The 19,296-nt window shown below is 29.8% G+C and overlaps 2 protein-coding genes across 6 annotated transcripts; both read right to left on the bottom strand.

The window, feature by feature from the left end:
• Positions 1-27: 27 nt before the first annotated feature.
• Positions 28-5,639, bottom strand: LOC145184367 (transmembrane protein 17B-like). Of its 4 annotated transcripts, XM_090093671.1 has the most exons (5): positions 5,497-5,639; positions 4,910-5,013; positions 2,773-2,886; positions 2,206-2,302; positions 452-586 (listed from the first exon to the last, which is right to left on the bottom strand). In XM_090093671.1, the coding sequence occupies exons 1-4, from the start codon at positions 5,597-5,599 to the stop codon at positions 2,237-2,239; spliced, it is 387 nt and encodes a 128-aa protein (XP_089949797.1). In that variant the 5' UTR covers positions 5,600-5,639; the 3' UTR covers positions 452-586; positions 2,206-2,236. The 4 variants fall into 4 exon arrangements, with proteins under 4 accessions (XP_079916144.2, XP_089949798.1, XP_079916145.2 ...); XM_080060018.2 differs by lacking the exon at positions 2,206-2,302 and having other exon boundaries at positions 28-586; XM_080060019.2 differs by lacking the exon at positions 2,206-2,302 and having other exon boundaries at positions 333-586; positions 2,768-2,886.
• Positions 5,640-8,830: 3,191 nt separating this feature from the next.
• On the bottom strand, positions 8,831-14,099 carry LOC145184118 (14-3-3 protein epsilon-like). 2 transcript variants are annotated; one of them, XM_090093781.1, is made up of 5 exons: positions 13,965-14,099; positions 13,343-13,571; positions 10,348-10,660; positions 9,867-10,216; positions 8,831-9,339 (listed from the first exon to the last, which is right to left on the bottom strand). In XM_090093781.1, exons 2-5 carry the CDS (start codon positions 13,404-13,406, stop codon positions 9,287-9,289), a joined length of 780 nt encoding a protein of 259 aa, XP_089949907.1. In that variant the 5' UTR covers positions 13,407-13,571; positions 13,965-14,099; the 3' UTR covers positions 8,831-9,286. The 2 variants fall into 2 exon arrangements, with proteins under 2 accessions (XP_089949907.1, XP_089949906.1); XM_090093780.1 differs by lacking the exon at positions 13,965-14,099 and having other exon boundaries at positions 13,343-13,638.
• Positions 14,100-19,296: the final 5,197 nt, after the last annotated feature.

Below are 19,296 nucleotides of genomic sequence, written 5' to 3'. Positions count from 1 at the left end.
TAAATAGCAAAGCAAATAAAGCAACTATACTTAGTAAAATATATATCTTTAAAAATAATTTTGACAAGCTTGTGCAACATAACAGCAAATCGTTTTTATCAACATGGTTCTTGAAACCATCAACTTATCAAGCTTTCTTGTAAAACTTAATATTTTATCATTTAGTTATTGAAAATTCATGAACTTTCTTTGAAATTTTGTAATTAACGTGAGGGTAAACTCAGGAGGTTTTTCAATAAACAAACCAGCTTTTTGTTCAATCCCTTTCATCAAAACCTTCATCCTAAAAATGTCTGGTGGACTACAAATTCTTTTTGAAATACTCATTTTTAAAAACTTGGCTAGTCTCACTGTCTATATCAAGGCCATATAATCGCCTCATTCTAAACTTTTCTACTTGGGAATCAGTCATTCTTTTGATAGCAATGTAACCCTGAGTTGTCTCGCTTACAAGAAATGCAAACATAATAATATTGACAGCTCGCTCCAAAGGAAGAATTAATGTTGCTTCATTGAACAGTAAAAAGCAACACAATGGCAACTGCAGAATCACTGTAACCAACCAAAATCCAGCTAGCTCAGGAACCTAAAACAAAAAATTATGAGATCAACACTACACCATGATTGAAAAATATTTAATCTTTAACTTAAGTATTTTGATTAAAAGACTTAAGAAAGCTCAGAAGCTATTTGGTCATCTTTTCTGACGAGCTTGAATTTGAGTTTTTTCACTCTAGGAAAGTGACTTTTTGGAGAATAAAAGTTAACCCTGAGAACACTATCTCCATGGCATGGCGGTGGGAACATTACGCTTTGAAGGTGTTCTTTTGCAATTAGGCCAGGTAACATTGTAAAAGTAACAGGCATCACAAAAAGGAAAACTACAATAAGATTCTGATGTAAAACACAGAACTGCAATTCTGATGTAAAACACAGAATCTTATTGCAGTCTTCTATTTTGTGAATACATGTAGAATTTCCAACTATGTATGATCCAAAACACACAGTAAAAGTGGTTAAGAAATGATTAGCAGAAAACAATATTTTGTTTGCATTAACCAACTAGAATTCAGACATGAATTCAATCAAAAATTTTGTGAGAGAAATGAGTCAGAATCAGAGTGTTGGCAATAGAGTGGCGCTTAGCAACACGCTAAAAGTTGTGTATTGAATTCTGGTACTCTACAAATATTTTTTTAGTTCTGTGCAAAAATTATTGCTTAATAATTAGGGGTGGGCCTCAAGCTCTACAAGTTCTATTAAAACGATATTTGATTCACTAACAGACCAACATTACTGATTAAAGCATTACTTACACTGTTTTTATGTTAGCAAGAAGTTTGCTTTTAGTGCAGAGAATAGCTTGTAATTAAAAAAAACTTGAAGCAAAAATTTAAGTTGGTCTTCATCTTTGAAAGTATAAAATTGCTTCAGACTTTGGCTGCACCAAATTGTAGGCACCAATTGAAGGTTGCTTAGGAACAACTTCTTTTATTTCAATAATCATTAATCTTTTAAAGTCAGGCTTTAGTCTAACATTAAGAAGGGCTGAGCCAACAAGTTCCTTAGATAAGTAACACAAGTTAAGCCCAAGACTTTTGCTTCTTGATGCAGAGATGGGTAAATGTGGATAACGTAAAACCTGTAACATGTATTGCAAGTCATTAAGTGATGTGTTAAACATAAGTGATACAGTAATCCAGGCACAAAACTGCAACCTGATTATCCATGCATCCTCTTCCAAACACTGGACAATTTCAAATTATTGTGGTTCACCTTTTCCAGGATTTTAAACTTTTTTTGTGCAGATAACATCTGTGCCTTCCTCCACCTCAACCCTACTCTGGCTTTTATACTGTTCCTAACCATCATCAATATTAGTTTCTTCTGTAGCACTTGAAGCAGAGGAATTGATTTCTAAAAAAACCTGACATAAGCTTGCTTTGAGTTACTCATGTCATCACTTAAGTTGCTTCAATGATGCATCCTTTAGTAAGATATCATGTCAAAAGGATTTTTAAATCTTAATGGATGCATCCCCCTTCAACTTATGACTGACAGTTTTCCCAGTTTCCTAGTCCACAAAACCTTCCATTCCTTAAATACTTACTCTAATTTTTCAATACAATTTTTTAATGCTTGAATTGATATTGTAGCCTTTTATAATACAGATAAAAGTTATAATACAGATAAAAATTTAATGACCTGTTGACTAGCAACATACACAGTTGATTTTTCACCTTTGTGAAGAAGAAGCAAATAACCAAAGCCTAGCAATCTTACAGCAACTTTGTTCCAAAACCTTCAGGTTCATGTAAGCAAATTAAAAAAACGTTTTTATATTTTGAAAAACAAATAAATATAGTGAATCTCCTGCATTTGTATTTGTAGTATAATCTACAGTGTCATGTTGTATAAAATTTCTTGTTTTCTAAATGCTGCTATAATTTAAGTATGTAAATCCTAGACTCAATTATTGATTAACAGTCTAATAACAACAAATTATTAAATCAAATTATATTAACAATTTTAGCATTTTTGCAAACTTTTGCAAATTTCAAAGCTCAAGAGCCACCCCTAAAAATTGTTCATTTAAAAAATATTTAGCAAACATTTTTTTTTTTTTTTTTTTTGACATTAATGAAGCAGACTGTCAATTTATCTAATAAAATTTGAAAATAAATGTTTGGATATAAATAATTTTGGGCTTAATTGTACATTAACAATACTCAAATACAAGTAATCACAAATTTAACTAAAGCATTACCATACTTTTTCTAACAAATTTCCTGAATGTCCCAAAAACAATCGCAGAACTTCCAAACCTCCCATCACAACGTATATAACAGCAAGAATAAATTGATAGTAAGGATTAAGCTTAGCAAACTGAAACATGCAGTTAAGAGATACACAATAAAAAAAGGTACTGTATTATGACAGAACTTATTTCTTAAAAAAATATTAAAAAGAAATTCATTTATAATATTAAGCATAAAAACAGGGGATATCCACATCAAACTATCCACACACACAAAAAAAAGTCACCAACAAATTTAGATTTAGGTATAATGCATATAATTAGGTATAATTTTTGGAAATAAAAATAAAAAATTAAAACTAAAGATAAAAAATTCAAAAGTTTTTTTACTGATTTTTTTTTTTTTTTTTTTAATTTTTTCTTTCTTTCAAAAACAGATCTAATTTAATTTCAAAATAAAAGGGAATTACAGAAATTTTCTCATGGAAGTTTTTCTTGGTATTTAATTTTTTACTTAAAAGTTTTATTTAGAAAGTTATAAAACCACCAGAAAAAGTTATAGACATATTGTTAATTTTTTCTAAAACATTGGTGTTTTAAAATTAGGCTCAAAATCTAAGATTGTGGATTTCACAGTTTCGTTATGATGTAATATCATTTTGTTCAAAAAGATCAAGTAAAAAGTTAATTTAGCAGTTAAATATTTATGCATAAAAAAAAAACATTGAATCAAATCATATATATATAGAGAGAGAAACTCTGTGTTTGTGCTAAAAGTTGAAATATTAGTTTTAATACTAATCATTCCATCATAAATTTAAAACATTCTCAATTTCTAAAAGTTCTATCTCAGCTATAGAAGGCAACCTATGTGATCTTTTAATGGCCATTTTTAGTTTTCAATTTGAATATTAAATTTTTGAATTTAATTCAGCATAATTGCTTAGTATACGAAAATCTAACTCTTACATTGATTCTCTATATAAATTCATAAGTTGTGTAGGAGTTTTAGTGGTAAGAGTATCTTGTGAATTATCTGTTTTTAACATTCAACTAGATAGGTATGATTTCTTTGATAAGTGTATTCTCCATGTCATTTATCTTACTATCTATACTTTTAAACTTTTCCGCAGCATAATATCTTCATTTGATTACTACTACTCATTTTTCATTTTGTTAAGATGCACCACTTTGATGGTATTGAAAAAAAGTATAAAATGATTAAATTTGTATATTTTTATACTTTTGTAATTTGAATAACAATATTTATCACATTGGTAAAAATCAACAACTATTTGAGAATCTTCTTAAAATAATTAAAACATAAACGAAAATGGCTGGAGATATGGTCAAAATACTTTGTATTTTATTTACATTCTGTGGTTTTTAGATAAGATACAGACAGATTGAAATATAATTTTTACTTCATGAATGTTAGTGTTAACAACTATACTTTCTTTTTCTCTATTAGTTAGGCACATATTGCTTTTCTTTGCTATTACTAATTATTTATTTAAAATCTTAATTAAAAGTATTTAGTTAAATTAGTTCTTAAGTTTTTCTGATTTATATAACTAGAAGCTAAACTGAAGATTAAACTATTTAACACTCCTCTTTTTTTTGTTTGTTTTTATTACCAGATAAGGATCACTATTTTATGTGTTTCTACTTGACTAGATTCTAGATAGAGATGAAGCTCCTAAATTAAAGATAGAGATGAAGCTAGTTCTTAAACTTAACATTTACACTTTGTTTATTTAAATTATTCAAACCTCAACTAGAATCTTTCAAGTATCATTAACAATATTTCTTCATAACAGCTTGATTCATTCATTCTTTAAACTGACTTAAATATAGTTTAAAATAAATAATGATAAAATAATCAAATTTCAAATAAAGAAATATTTAAACAAAAATTATTATTTTAAATAAAATACTAACTTTTGTTTAAATACTTTTTATTACTAGACTTTTTTTGAAGTAGCTGCAATCAAAATAAAAACTTAAATACAATTAACTTTTGAAGTGCCTAAATTTAGATCTCAAATTTTATGTAGTTATGTTTCACTAAATTATATGTACTATATCTAAAACTGAATATTTTTTTGATAATATGAATTGTGTTTGATGGGGAATGACCCAGTAACAAACCTTTAAACTGAAAACAATAAGACATGTAACTATCCAGAATGGTGAAAAATAACAGTTGAAATATAATGCCATTTGCAGCCAGAGATTTGAGTTAACATAAGACCCTCCAAATTGAAAAATATAATTAAAATAACATAAAATAACATAGCCAATTATTGATAGTTTGAAATAAATAAAAATCACCTGAATCAATAAATTCATAATCATAATAGTCAGTTAAAAAAATTCTTATCAGAACAACTTTTGGTCATACATCATTAAATATTAAATTGAGGTGAATGACCAAAAATTCTATGAAATAAACAAAATCTAGTTTTTTACATGGAAAAATTATGGTTTAGAGCATAAATAATTGATAACCCCTATACTTAATACCTAAGACTTTATTTGTATTAATCAATCATACATGAAGACTGACAATTATAAATAAGTAAATGATGTAAAATACCCTTATTTAATAAACCATTTTTTAAAAACTGGTTCAATAAATTAGGTATATATAATTTATAAATGCATAATATATTTGTGCGAGAGAGCCTGTATAACTCAATAGATTGAAACATGAACATTTTTGAACAATAATGTACCTGTCTCTATATAATTTTCTTTTTCTCCATCAATCAGTGATTTCGAACCAGGAAAAAAAGCATCACTTACTGATGTAAACACTGAACGCATTTTTTGAGCCATCTTTGTTTATAATTTTTAAATAAAAAGCGCGCTTAATTGAATTTAGTTCCAATTAAACAGTTCGCAAGATATAGAGAGGTTCAACGTATTTAATCTTAAATCGTCTATTGTTAAACAAAAAAAACGATGTCAGTGGGCGATTTTAGGTCAATTTCTATGTATGACTTCAAATTGGGACAAAGTGCTTCCGAGACAGCTAAAAAGTTAACTAAGTATTTGAGTTAAATAGTGTCAGCGAACGTACCATTCAGCGTTGGTTTACGAAACTTTGTTCTGGAAATTTCATGACCTTGGTGGCAATCAAACCATTCCAAACTGTTTTAGGGATCGTGGAAGAGCTGGGAGTCAGTAACCAAACTGTTTCGGATGGTTTGAAGTGAATTGGAATGGTAGAAAAACTCGAAAAGTGAGTACCGCACGATTTTAACGATTGACAGAAATTGTCACTTTTTGAGATTCATTCTTTTTTGCTTCTGCGCAACCAAAACAACCCTTTCTTAGATCTAATCGTGACGTGTGATAAACAGTGGATTCTGCACAATAACTGGAGACGCTCGGACAGTGTTTGGATCCGGCATTGATTAACAGGCGTGGTCCAATCCTACTAAAGGGTGTTTTTTTTAGAGGTATAGAACTTTAAATTGCAATAAAACAACGATGGATTATTCGATTGACAAGAATTTTTTTTTTATTAGAAAGATAATCTTGTGGCATTACATTTTAAATATAAATTCTGGCATATGACCGCCACGGCTGGCTCGGATGTAGTCCAATCTGGACGTCCAATTTTCGATGACTTTTTCCAACATTTGTAGCCGTATATCGGCAATAACACGGCGAATGTTGTCTTCCAAATGGTCAAGCGTTTGTGGCTTATCCGCATAGACCAATGACTTTACATAGCCCCACAGAAAGTAGTCTAGCGGTGTTAAATCACAAGATCTTGGAGGCCAATTCACAGGTCCAAAACGTGAAATTAGGCGGTCACCAAACGTGTCTTTCAATAAATCGATTGTGGCACGAGCTGTGTGACATGTTGCGCCATCTTGTTGAAACCACAGCTCCTGGACATCATGGTTGTTCAATTCAGGAATGAAAAAGTTTGTAATCATGGCTCTATACCTATCACCATTGACTGTAACGTTCTGGCCATCATCATTTTTGAAGAAGTACGGACCAATGATTCCACCAGCCCATAAAGCGCACCAAACAGTCATTTTTTCTGGATGTAACGGTGTTTTGACATACACTTGAGGATTATCTTCACTCCAAATGCGGCAGTTTTGTTTGTTGACGTAACCATTCAACCAGAAGTGCGCTTCATCGCTAAAGAAAATTCGCTTATGAAAATCGGGAACAACGGCAATCTCGTTTTGGGCCCATTCGACGAATCTACGCCTTGCTTGATGATCGTTTGGCTTCAATTCTTGCACGAGTTGGATTTTGTAAGCACGCATACCAAGATCCTTCCGCAAAATCTTCCATACAGTGGATGGACACAGATCCAATTCCTGTGCTCGATGGCGGATAGACTCATTCGGGTTTTCCGCAATGCTACGCTCTACAGTAGCAATAGCTTCTTCTGTACGCACCGTACGGCGTCTCTGGGGATGCGAGTTATCAATAATAGTAAACGTGGTGCGAAAACGTTCCATGGTTAATCGAATTAACTGCTCTGATGGATGATTTTGTCGAGGATAAAATGGACGTAGAGCGTGATACGTATTTCGCACAGAACCATTATTTTCGAAATAAAATTGAGCTATTTGCAAGCGTTGTTCAGGCGTGAGTCTATTCATGATGAATTGCCAAACCAAACTGAGAATAAATCACTTGTCACCTGTTAAATCGGTTGCCATCTTGAACAGTAATGCCAACTTAAAGTTCTATACCTCTAAAAAACACACCCTTTACATGATAACGCTCAACGACACAATTCACAAATCACAGTTCGAAAGTTAAATGAGTTGAGCTTCAAAATTATGCCCCACCCACCATACTCCCCAGGCCTTTCGCCAACCAACTACCACCTTTTCAATTATTTCAATAACTTTCTCACTGGTAGAACCTTCTCCAATCATGACCAGGCAAAAACGGCCTTCGTCTACTTTATCAAAACCCGAGCGCCAAGTTTTTTTGCTGACGAAATGCATCAATTTATTTCTTGTTGGCAAAAGTGTGCTGATTCAAATGGTTCATATTTTGACTGGTTTGAGTCAGTATTTCAAAAGTTATTCAATATTAAAGTTTACCAACTAAAACCGACAAGACTTTCCTAAAAACCTAATAAAATAAAAAAAAGGGTTGACTTTAATAGGTCTACAAAAAACTGGTGACATTTATACAAAAATAAGTTGATGATGACTTTGAAGGAGCAACTGACAAAGTTCTACTTGAAATCTTGTCTGCTGATTCTTCAGTTTAAGTTTTAATATCCATGGCTTTAAATAGATGATCTTTTACTTGTCCTCATCTCTCTTTCGGTAAAAACGATGAATTAACGTACACACTAGGTCGAAGTGTTTTTTTAAAAACCAAAACCACCTGTAGTGCTAAAAGATGTAATTTGTCAATAACTTCAGAAATTTGCAGATCATCATTTGTCCAATTGAGCAAGTGATAAAGAAATACAAAGCATTTAGATAAGATTTTTTTTTTAAAAAAAGAATGCTTCCTAAAAAAATGCATTTGATAAAACTTAAATTCCAAGGTGCATTTTAAAAAAACCCCACGTAAGTCTTTGCTCTAAGAAGTCTAGTTGTCCGTTTTTTGTAAAAATTTATGTCTGACCTCTTCTTCCTAAATTAACACAAAGCACCAACCTTTTTTTGGGACAAGAAATAAAAACTTTGATTAAGAATATACATTTGCATGAGCTGGATATTCCTCCATTATTCGCACTTAAGTAGTATTTCACTCCCAATTTGAAAATTTTTGACCTCTAAAATCCTTGTTTTTCCGACGAATAGCTCTCGAGCGTTATTATCTCGAGCCTATCTCTACTGCGATATCTTTTTAAAGGAATGAGTAAAATGAAAACGAATGAGTAAAATACAAAAAAGTAAAATGCAAAACGTAAGAAAACTCTTATATTGAAGCTCCCTATATAAGTGAAACAAAATCTTCGTAAGGGTCTTATCATTTATCAGGAATATTTAAATATAAAAAAAAAATTTCTCATTTCAAATATTTAAATAATGCTGATTCTGTGGATTTTCAACACCGAAAGCGAACATTAAGTTATTTAATCTCATAAAAGGAAGATTTTTATAAAAACTATTTACAGTAAATTTGTAGCATTTACAAATATTTCTCATCCTTTTAAAGTAAGATTATTCTTGAGCAATTCAGACCAAATCAAAAGACGGTTACTAAAATACTTTTCAAACAGCAAATTACAAAGATGAGAAACAATGTAAATTGCAATAATACAATCTAATATATATTAAATATGCACACCAATAAATTATTAAATATTTATACTGCAGAAAAGACTAAAAATATAAACAAGCTGTATAACATAGCTGACAATGAACCGATAAGAATTCATTTCATTGATATACGACAAAATATTAGAAGTAGAGAGTAAATATAAATATTTTTACTAAATTTTCTTTTATAAATATTATAGACATATTCAAAGTAACGCTTAAAGTTAATGAACATACGCAAATAAAATATAAAAAACTATGAGTCTTGATCTTCAACGTCTTGCAATTCATTATAACCATTATTTTCCACTAAAATTAAATATTGTAAGTGAATAAATACTTAACAATATGATGAAAGATATTGTAACAATAAAAATGATAGTACTGTATTTTAATAATAAAAAACGAGTAATAATAATAAATTAATGCATTTTCAAACAACAGAAATAAAATATTTTTGACCAGTCTTGTTAACCTCTCATTTCAACTTTTTTTTAAAAAAAAAATTTTACGGAAAGTTCATTTCAACTAAAAATCGTTATATATTATACATAACTATTTAGTTCAATAGCAAAAATAATAATTTGCGGCATGTTAATTACTTTAGTTTAAATTAAAACTTTTTTTAAATAAATTGTTCAATTTAGAAACTCTATTTAAAGCATAAAACAACAACAACAACAACAATAACAACAACAACAACAACATAATAGTAGTAGTGAACAAAAGACTATTCCCAAAAAGAAAAAATTCACATTCATGAAACAATTTTTTTAAGACAAAACTCATTTTTCAAATTTTCTGGAAATTAATATTAAAAAATTAAAAATAAAAACCTTGTGATTGATCTTTAGGCTCAGTTGTCCACAAAGTCAAATTATCTCTCAACAGTTGCATAATTAAAGTGCTGTCTTTATAATTATCCCCTGTTAGCTTATCTAAATTCTCCACAGCGTCCTCAAAGGCTTTCTTTGCTATGTTACAAGCCCGATCAGGCAAATTCAAAATTTCATAGTAAAAGACAGAGAAGTTAAGGGCTAAGCCTAAACGTATTGGATGAGTTGCTTCTAACTGATTAACAGCAGCATCTGAGGCAAGCTTATAGGCAATCAAAGAATTTTCAGCATACTCTTTATGATCACTGCTCTTAGTAAACTCTGCCATGTATCTCAAATAATCACCTTTCCTAAACAAGTAATAAACATAAAAAATTCCCAAAATATTTTAAATGTACACATATGCAGGTATGTGTATACACACACTCACACACATGCACATATATAACAATCAATGAAAAATATATAAATAGTAGCTTACATTTTATAATAAAAAACTAGAGCATCACAATTATTATCATCTTCATTTGACTTTGTATAGTTAATCAGATATGTATCAAGTAGGTCAAGAATGTCACTGCATATATCTTTTAATTCTTTTTCTATTTCTGCTTGATAACTTTCTGCTACCTGAGAAGCTACATCATTTTCTTTACTCTGAATGTTGGATATAACACGCCATGACACTCTTCTCATACCAATGACATTTTTATAGGCAACTGAAAGTAAATTGCGCTCCTCTTGTGTGAGCCCTTTTCCCATTTGAACAATACTTTTCATATATTGAACCATTTCTAGAATTTCGCAAAAATAAATTATAATTTCTGTTACACACACATACACACACGTACACACAAACACACACACATGCACACAAACATCTCTCTGTGTGTATATATATAAAATTACACTAATTAAAAAAAACAAAAACAGTAACAAAAAACATATTAACCTTACTTTATAAAATTAATATAAGAGCTATGATGTAATTACCCATAATATTTTATTATATTATGGACAATTACATCATAACTCTTATCATGTCCTCAAATCAATTTTTCCGATACCCACTGATAAAAGATTGTGCTTATTTGTGTTATTTCATACTTTTCAGTGATGGAATTTAGCAAAACCACATGTACCTCTGCTTGAATTAAGCTAGATGGAAGAATGGCAGAGATTTTTTGAACTTCAAAACTCCTTTCTCAAGGAGAACTGTGGTGGGTGTTGCTTCCATGGAAATAAATGAGTTTTAAGGATGGTATTACTATGACTGCTGAGATACTATTACTAACTTGGAATAACACACATATTTCAACAAAACCTCCCCTTTACGTAAAGTAATTGCTCCAAAAACACATAGCAAAAGCAATTGCTCATTTTTATTCACACTACCTAATATTTCAACTACTACATCTACAAGTCAGCTAGGAAAAGATGTAGGGGATCTCCTTTGTTGAAGTGCCATAAACATCTGGCAAAATCAAAGCATCATTTAATTCAACAGGCCTGCTAGCCTTATACTGAGATAGGAAATTTTTTGAAGACTTTACTGCTCATAGAAGTGGTTTAGTTGACTGTCTCCCAGAATTGGTTTCCAAACATGACCTTGTAAAGCTGTCAGTCTGGAAAGTAAATGGAACAACTTCTATTACACAAGAAATTAAGAAGACAATGAAGAGATTGATTGTGTTTCAGTCTAAATGCTGCCTCAAAATCTCCAATATGGAGATTTTTGGTCAGTTCTGTAAATACTAGTCTCAAATCAATCAATCTGCTTTCTCTATTGTGGCACATAGTAAAGCAACTGCTTCAATAGTCAATCCCTTGAAAAACAACATGATTAACTTTGACAAGATTCAACATGAGAAGCTCCAACAAAGATATTATTACAAACTTCTAGAACCATTATATTCTTGTGAGCTATCCCTCTACATGGTTTACGCTTCCATTTTCAAGACCATCATCAAGCTGGTTGGATGGCAAGAGTTGTTCTAGGACAAATTCAAGCTGCATCAGAGAACAAAACAAGGGTCATACTAAAACTATAAAATCTTGGAATATCTGATCTAGGTATGTTAAGTTACACTTTTGTCTAACCAATCAGATTAAGCAAATAACTAGTTGATTTCTAATACGATATCTTAAATTTGTTTTTGGATAAATTGCATTTTGCATAATGCTCACAGTACTGATGATAGGCAGCACTGCATATTTTTTACGTATGTTCCAACACATTATCAAGAACTGTTAATAACTGTAACCTAACAGCTATCTCTTCATGAGTTCTGTCATTAAGTATTATCATTAAGTACTGGTCCCTTAATAGTTGTTGAGAAGATTTCCACCTAGGCATTTGGTAACTATCCCTGGTACTTTTCCAAAGTTCTGGTTGGGTTTGCATTCTATGATAAGGAAGTTAAAGTAGAGGTGAATTCAGCTAAATCTATTTTACCACACAAATGTTTTTTTTATCAAGTGGAACCCCTTGGCAGGTTAGCTGATATCATTTTCAAATTGTTAGTTTTTAGGAATGCCCTGATATATCACATTTGGAGTTATGTTAAAAAAAAATAATTGAAATACTATTTGTTATTTTCACTTTACTGTAATGAATAAGAAACACTCTTAAGAAATCAAACCATTTTTTCAGATAAGGAGCCACAACTACATGGAGTGTGGTCATGACATAGTTTTAGTAAATCAGAAAGTACAAGCAGAAATACCAGAGCATATCAAACCATTTTGCAAACCCTCATGTCCAATATAAACCAACCCAATCAATTAAATCATTTTTTCCCAAAGTTTCTCTCATGTTACAATATAGAGAAGGCTAAAATAAAACCTTTAGAAAAAACTGTTGTGTCTAAAAAAGTTGGAAAGAGGAACCATTTAATGTAATAAGCAGTTTCACATTCTTGTGCACTGAGAGACTGCCTATTAGCAGTAACAATTATGTTGACCTTCAAGTTCTCAATCTGCTTTTCACTTCTGAATTTAAACAGCTTTTTAAAAACTTGCCTCACAAAGGTTAAAAGATAATGATTTAGTAATAATTAAGTAAAATTATTTTGAATACATAAAATATATTACACAAACTGTATATCAAATGAATGTGTAAATCAAAATGTTTTACTGTTTTTTTTAGATAATGATCTCTTTACACACCTCAAGTAATGTATTTTTTTATGGCATACATACATACATACGTACATTACATTACATTACATTACATACATACATACATAAATACATAAATACATAAATACATACATACATACATACATACAAACATACATACATACATACATACATACATACATACATACATACATACATACATACATACATACATACATACATACATACATACATACATACATACATACATACATACATACATACATACATACATACATACATACATACATACATACATACATTGTTTTGTTCTTATAAATTTAGTAACTACTAACCTTCATAGCGTTCAGCTTGTTCAGCTAAACGAGCCAGATAAAGTTTTTCATCTCTGTCAGCCATCTTTTTTGCATCCAGGATGCAGAACGCTTCGCCACCGGTCGATGTTTTGATCACAAAATCATAAATGAAAGATAACTTCCTTCCACCGTTCGTGAATGAAAGTCATATAAAATTTATTGATGAATAGCGTACTTGTCGTTTTCTCCTTTCGTTTGTGGTGTAATGCTTGTAATATCAATAATCACAAGTTTAAGCTATTCATTGTTTGTAAATGGCTGTTATAAATATTTCATAAACTAATTGTTAGTGAAGCAAAAAATATAATTAACAAGTCAAAGCATCTGCATGAATATAAACCTTTTTAAGCTTTTTGTAAAAATATCAATTTAACAAAAATCTAAATTTTCTCTTAAGTAAAATTTATTTTATTCCGAAAATACTAAATATAGTGCTAATTAGATCTGTTTATCATCATAAAATCCCCATTTGATAGTACTTGGACTGTTATCAAAGTATTGCTTATTAAAAAAACATAGTAAACTAGTAATAATAATAACAACACGCTGATAAAATATGTTAAAAAAATAATAAAAGTTGATAGAATTTTCTTGAACAAACCTTCGCTCGCGGAGATTTACAGTTGGATGAAAATGTTGATTAAGAATCGCTTTTAAAATTTGTTTTACAAGATCATCAGTTTATTCCTTCTGAACACGAAATTTCTTTTGAGTTGTTAACCGAAAATATTTTTATAAAAAGAAATAAAGAATAGTTGCGGTTCATTATTATCAAAAACAAAAATAAAGAAATGAAAACTGAAGATGAAAATGCAAGAATGAACGAGAATATTAAACAAACAAAAAAACAAAAAAAACAAATTAACAAATCAAAACAAAAGAGGAATTTTTTAGCAGCACGAAAACAAGGCTGAAAAAAAAAGAAGTAATTTTGATTCATTATTTATAAGCTTATAGCTTTAATGATTTGAAGTTGAAGATACGAACACGTCACTCATACTTAAAAAAACCTTTTCAAATAAATGTTTTTATAGCTTAATACACCAATCATAAATAAAGTTCGAATACTTCAAAAGGGTAATAGATGTCATCCTATAAACAACCCGCGAACAAGGATTAAAAGGATGAATTTGTTTAATTTACAAATTTAATCCGTAAGATTGAGAAAGTAAAAAAATGTGAGAAAAATTAGTAAATAACACTAGGTTGGAGAATAAGTTAATATAATTTATAAAGTTGATATAAATACAAAGGTAGGCAGCTTTTGCTCACTTACGCTAAGGTTAAAGATGGGGAATTTTAAAAAAAAAATCGATCAGTAATAATATTAAAAATATTATTATCAATATTTAAAAATTGTTATGTTTATTATTTCAAAAAACCAAAATTTGTATCTAAAGCGATGCATAACAAATATTGGATTAACATTGTTTTTATAAAAAAAGGAAGAGATTCGTGAAATTTTCTTAACATATTTTGTATTTATAAATTATCACTATATATATATATAATTTATAAGTTATTATAAATTTATAAAAAACTTTTTTATATTTAGAAAAAGATTTTCCTGAATTTTAAAACTTTGAATTGTTAAATGTCCACCACTATTTTCAGTACTTTTTTTCAACTAACAATCTTTTAAATTCTACGTATTAACAAATATTATTTAGAGAGTTTACCGATAAAAATGCCCGGTTCAGTTCTTTAACAAACAAAACAATAAAGACCTTCATTCTTTACAGAAGATACATAACATTAAACTGTTTGTAAAAACTCTAATAATACCCACCATTTTACCCTCTCCTATTTTATTTCCAATCAGTAAGACTCAAGCAGGTTTTCAGAATTAACGTTATACTTGCTATATCATTTATATCATTCAGATCAATTTTTGCAAACGATTTTAAGTTTGGAGAGGGTATAAGTTTGTAGTAAATGCTTTTAACAAATAAATCGTTATTTACCACATCTTACCCATCCTACCACCACCACCACCCCTTCCCTCTGTTAAGTAGATGTGGCCTTAGGTTGATAACATTGGTCTCGATCATGAGAGCGCTGGCTGTTAATTTTTTAGTGTTGGCCTTGAATGCTAGACCTAGGTATTGGTCCTGGCTGTTATTTTTTAACCTTGGAGGTTAAGTGTATGCCACCAACATTTTGCTGGTGCTGCATTATTGTATACATTTAACTAATGTAAAAGAATAATATAGATGAATATATAAATTGGTATGAAATGTGGTGTGGAAATTTTAAAAATCCATTTGCAATAATTTTTTACATTGTTCAGTTTTACAACAACAATTTTCAAAACATGAGGTGAAAAAAACGATTGAAAATGAATTAATTCATTTTAAATTTTGATTTTTTTTTGTTAAACTTTACAGCTCTTTCTTAGCAACAAAACGACTTTAAGTTTGGAGAGGGTGTAATTTTGCAGCCAATACCTTTAACAAAAACATCGCTACTTACCACATCTTACCCATCCCATTACCAACATCCCTTTCTTCTATAAAGTAGGTGGGGTTCAAATAAAACTAAGGTAAGTATGGGTATTAAGGCCCACCTTTGTCGAATGCGCGGTAAAGAAATGCTGATTTTTTTTTGCTGCCAGTGATAAAACCAGATAACTCTAATATTTTGATGTCGAAAAAAAGTTTCACAATTTATTTTTTCCCTAACTTTGGATTAGTGGGCCTTATTACCCGTCGGGCCTTAATACCCATACTTACCTTATAGTTTATCAAACCTACCACAGTAGAAAAACCAAAAACAGAAATCAAATTTTCCATTTTGTAATTTTCCTAAATGCACATCTCCGGTTTTCATTAAAAATGCTTGCCTCTGCAACTAGATCTGAAATACCTGTTCTTTTGTTTAAAAACATTCAATATGATTGTTAACTGTTAAACTGTCAATATGACTGGGAATCTTAAATCCAACATTCTTGTTTAGCCCATGTTTTTATCGATCTGACATAAGGAAAATGTATTTGCGTGTTGTGCTTGATCCCATTTTTCCTACTAAAAATTTAAACATTTACGCTTAAAAACATTTCAACAGTTTTTCTTCTATTTTCTCAATAAGAACTGTGTCGGTTTTCAAATTTAATAGCTGCGCAAAATATATTAATATTGAGCAATGAACAACTCTCCACAGACTACGGAATGATCATTTATAACTTTAATTCTTTGTTTGCTATTTAGGCTTTACAAAAACCTGAGTAGTAAAACATTAGTTTTTCATAAATCTGGATAAAGGTTGATAGAAATTTCCTCTTATTGAAGAAATAAGCATTTTAAATAGTGCAAGTATCACTTAATACTTGACGTGTTAACTACCGGAGAATTTACTGAATGCTATCGGCCGATAGCATTCAGTAAATTCTCCGGTAGTTAACACGTCAAATATTAAGTGATACTTGCACTATTTAAAAACCTTGGACACGCTGGGAAATCTAATAGAGTATTTCTCGTCAATTTTGAATTAAGTACGGTTGTAAAACAAATGAAAGTACTTTCATCTTCTTTAAACAAGTTTTATACTGCATGTTAAAAGCAATGACGTTAATAGTATTCACTTGACGCAAGATAAAGTCTGCTTTAGCGTTTTTTCGTCATACTGGTTTTTTAAGAAAATTATTCCATTAACTATGTCACGAGTAGTTGGAATTATCTTTTAATAAAAGAAAAAAACTACTGTACGCGACAAATTTATTCATAGACTATTATAAAATATGTTTGTATACAAAACAAAAATCAAATTGATTTAAATAATTTTAATAGACACTAAAAAAAATTCTTATAACAACTATTATTAATATTAACTAAAATATTTGCAAAATTATGTTTCTAAAAAAAATGAAAATTTTTTAAAAATTGAAATTTTAGGAAGCGTGAAAAGTATTCATACCTTTAAAATTTTTATTTGTCATAGTTTTATTAGTATTAGCCAAGTTTTTTGTTTTATAGTTAAGTAATATTTAGTACGAAGTCCTTGGGCATCAGCTACTGTTAGTAAGCGACGAGGATTACTATCAATTAGGTTTTGTAAATACTGCCTCCAAAGCTAAAAAGAAATGGAGAGCATAAGATTGTTTCGTAAAATGATTACATATCCAGCTCCTCTTACCTTTTTCTTCATTTTGAACTAAGTTACCAACTTCATTATAAATGAAACAGCCTCAAACAAGTACTTTTCCACCTCCGTGTTTGATAGTTGCTTTTATAATTTTTTTGGCCTTGGGTTTTTTTGTTTTTTTTTCTCCATACATTTGATACATTTGTTTTTTGGAATTCTTTAGTTCGAATTTACTTTCATCAGACTATAAATTGATTTCCAAAAATCTAGTGGCTTTGAAAGGTAATTTTTTTCCAAAAGCAAGACGTTTTAGTTATTTTTTCTTGAAATGAAAGGTCTTTTTGTGACACGGGATCCATAAAACCCTACAAAACGAAGTCTACGTTGTATAGTTCGTTCAGAAACATTCACGCTTAGTTTCTCTTTATTACCTCTGGTAAAAAATACAGGATTCTCGCTTTACTTCTCGTACCAAAACCTTATCTTCTCTAATTGTTGTTTTTGGTAGACGGCCTGGACATGCTTTATTTTGCATACTTTCACTTTTTTTATATTTTTTTATATCGTTTGTACCGTTGCCATGCTTTTATTAGATTTTTCAGCAATTTGTCTTTATTTTAAGCCACTTTAATGTATATTTATCTTTTAATAAAAGAAAAAAACTATATGAAATAAATTGTGTTTAACCAGTGCAATTATTGACGAATTCGTAATATTGTTTGGCGTTTTACTTTATTTCACTCACTATTTCCATAATATTGCGAAAGCGGACGGGTAAACTCCTTAATTAGCATATATTATTAGCGTAGATTAGCATATATTAACATATACATGTAAGTAAAGGAAGTTTTCAGTGGGTGTAGGAAGCTTTGGTTGGATTTTGTAAACTTGCATCGATTTGAATTTTGTAAACTTGCTAAGCATTACGCCTGCGCCATCATCGCACTATAAAAATTTGTCTGGCGCAAAATGTCAAAAAGAAATGAATGGGGCTTTACCATCGTACTTTAAACTAAAATAAAATAGTTAAAAAAACTTAAAGCCGTTTCCTTTTTTTAATACTTAAACTAATTATGGGTTAAACTATAACAAAAATTGTGTTTTTATCGTTTGTTGCGACCGGCGTATTACTCAGCAGATACATTTATGAATCTTTCTTCAACTTACGAATCTATCAATTTTGAATTGAGAGCAGAATGCAATATTCATCAGTCGAATCAATCAAAACATTTCTATTTCAATATCCTTTTGTAACAAAGCATTCTTTGATATTAAAATTTGATCATACATATGTTATTTCTAATCCATCCCCAATGAAAAATATAGTTATAGGTAATATTAATACTTAAAATGGTGCCTTGAACGAAATACAGATTACAGGTTCAAGACCCTATCAAAGTTTTCGTTTTTTTTTTTTTTTTAAAAATCACTTCTTTCTAGAAGATCCAGATTTTGATCTTTGAACTTATCCCACTCAAATCATCAAAAAAACCAAAACTGCATTGAAACAAAAGTATTTTTTAATTAGATTTCAAGAAGCACTGGATAACAAAAAGAATTAAAAAAAGAGAATTAAAACGTTAAGCTAAAAAAAAAAGAAGAAAAACAGGAGGAACTTAAGACTTCAAAAAAAAACAAACAAAAAAAAAAAAACATACCATATATTTATATAATATGTTTCTTTCTTCAGTTTAAATTTTTTCTGGTTAAAGCACATAATTTGTAAAAAAATTATGCCTAAATCTGGCCGATGGCCAGAGTTCAGTTAGAAGCGGCCAGAAATATATCTTTTTAATTGGCATCAGAAAAATTGATGCTTAAACATTTATTAAATTTCATTTTGTAAAAAACTT

This window comes from Hydra viridissima, unplaced genomic scaffold (assembly GCF_058129835.1).
Source record: "Hydra viridissima isolate aposymbiotic clone 2 unplaced genomic scaffold, HvirCarnegie_v1 scaffold_7, whole genome shotgun sequence".
Taxonomy (NCBI): Eukaryota; Metazoa; Cnidaria; class Hydrozoa; order Anthoathecata; family Hydridae; genus Hydra; species Hydra viridissima.
The sequence above is the reverse complement of the archived record's forward strand: the minus strand, read 5'-3'. Positions and strand labels throughout refer to the sequence as shown.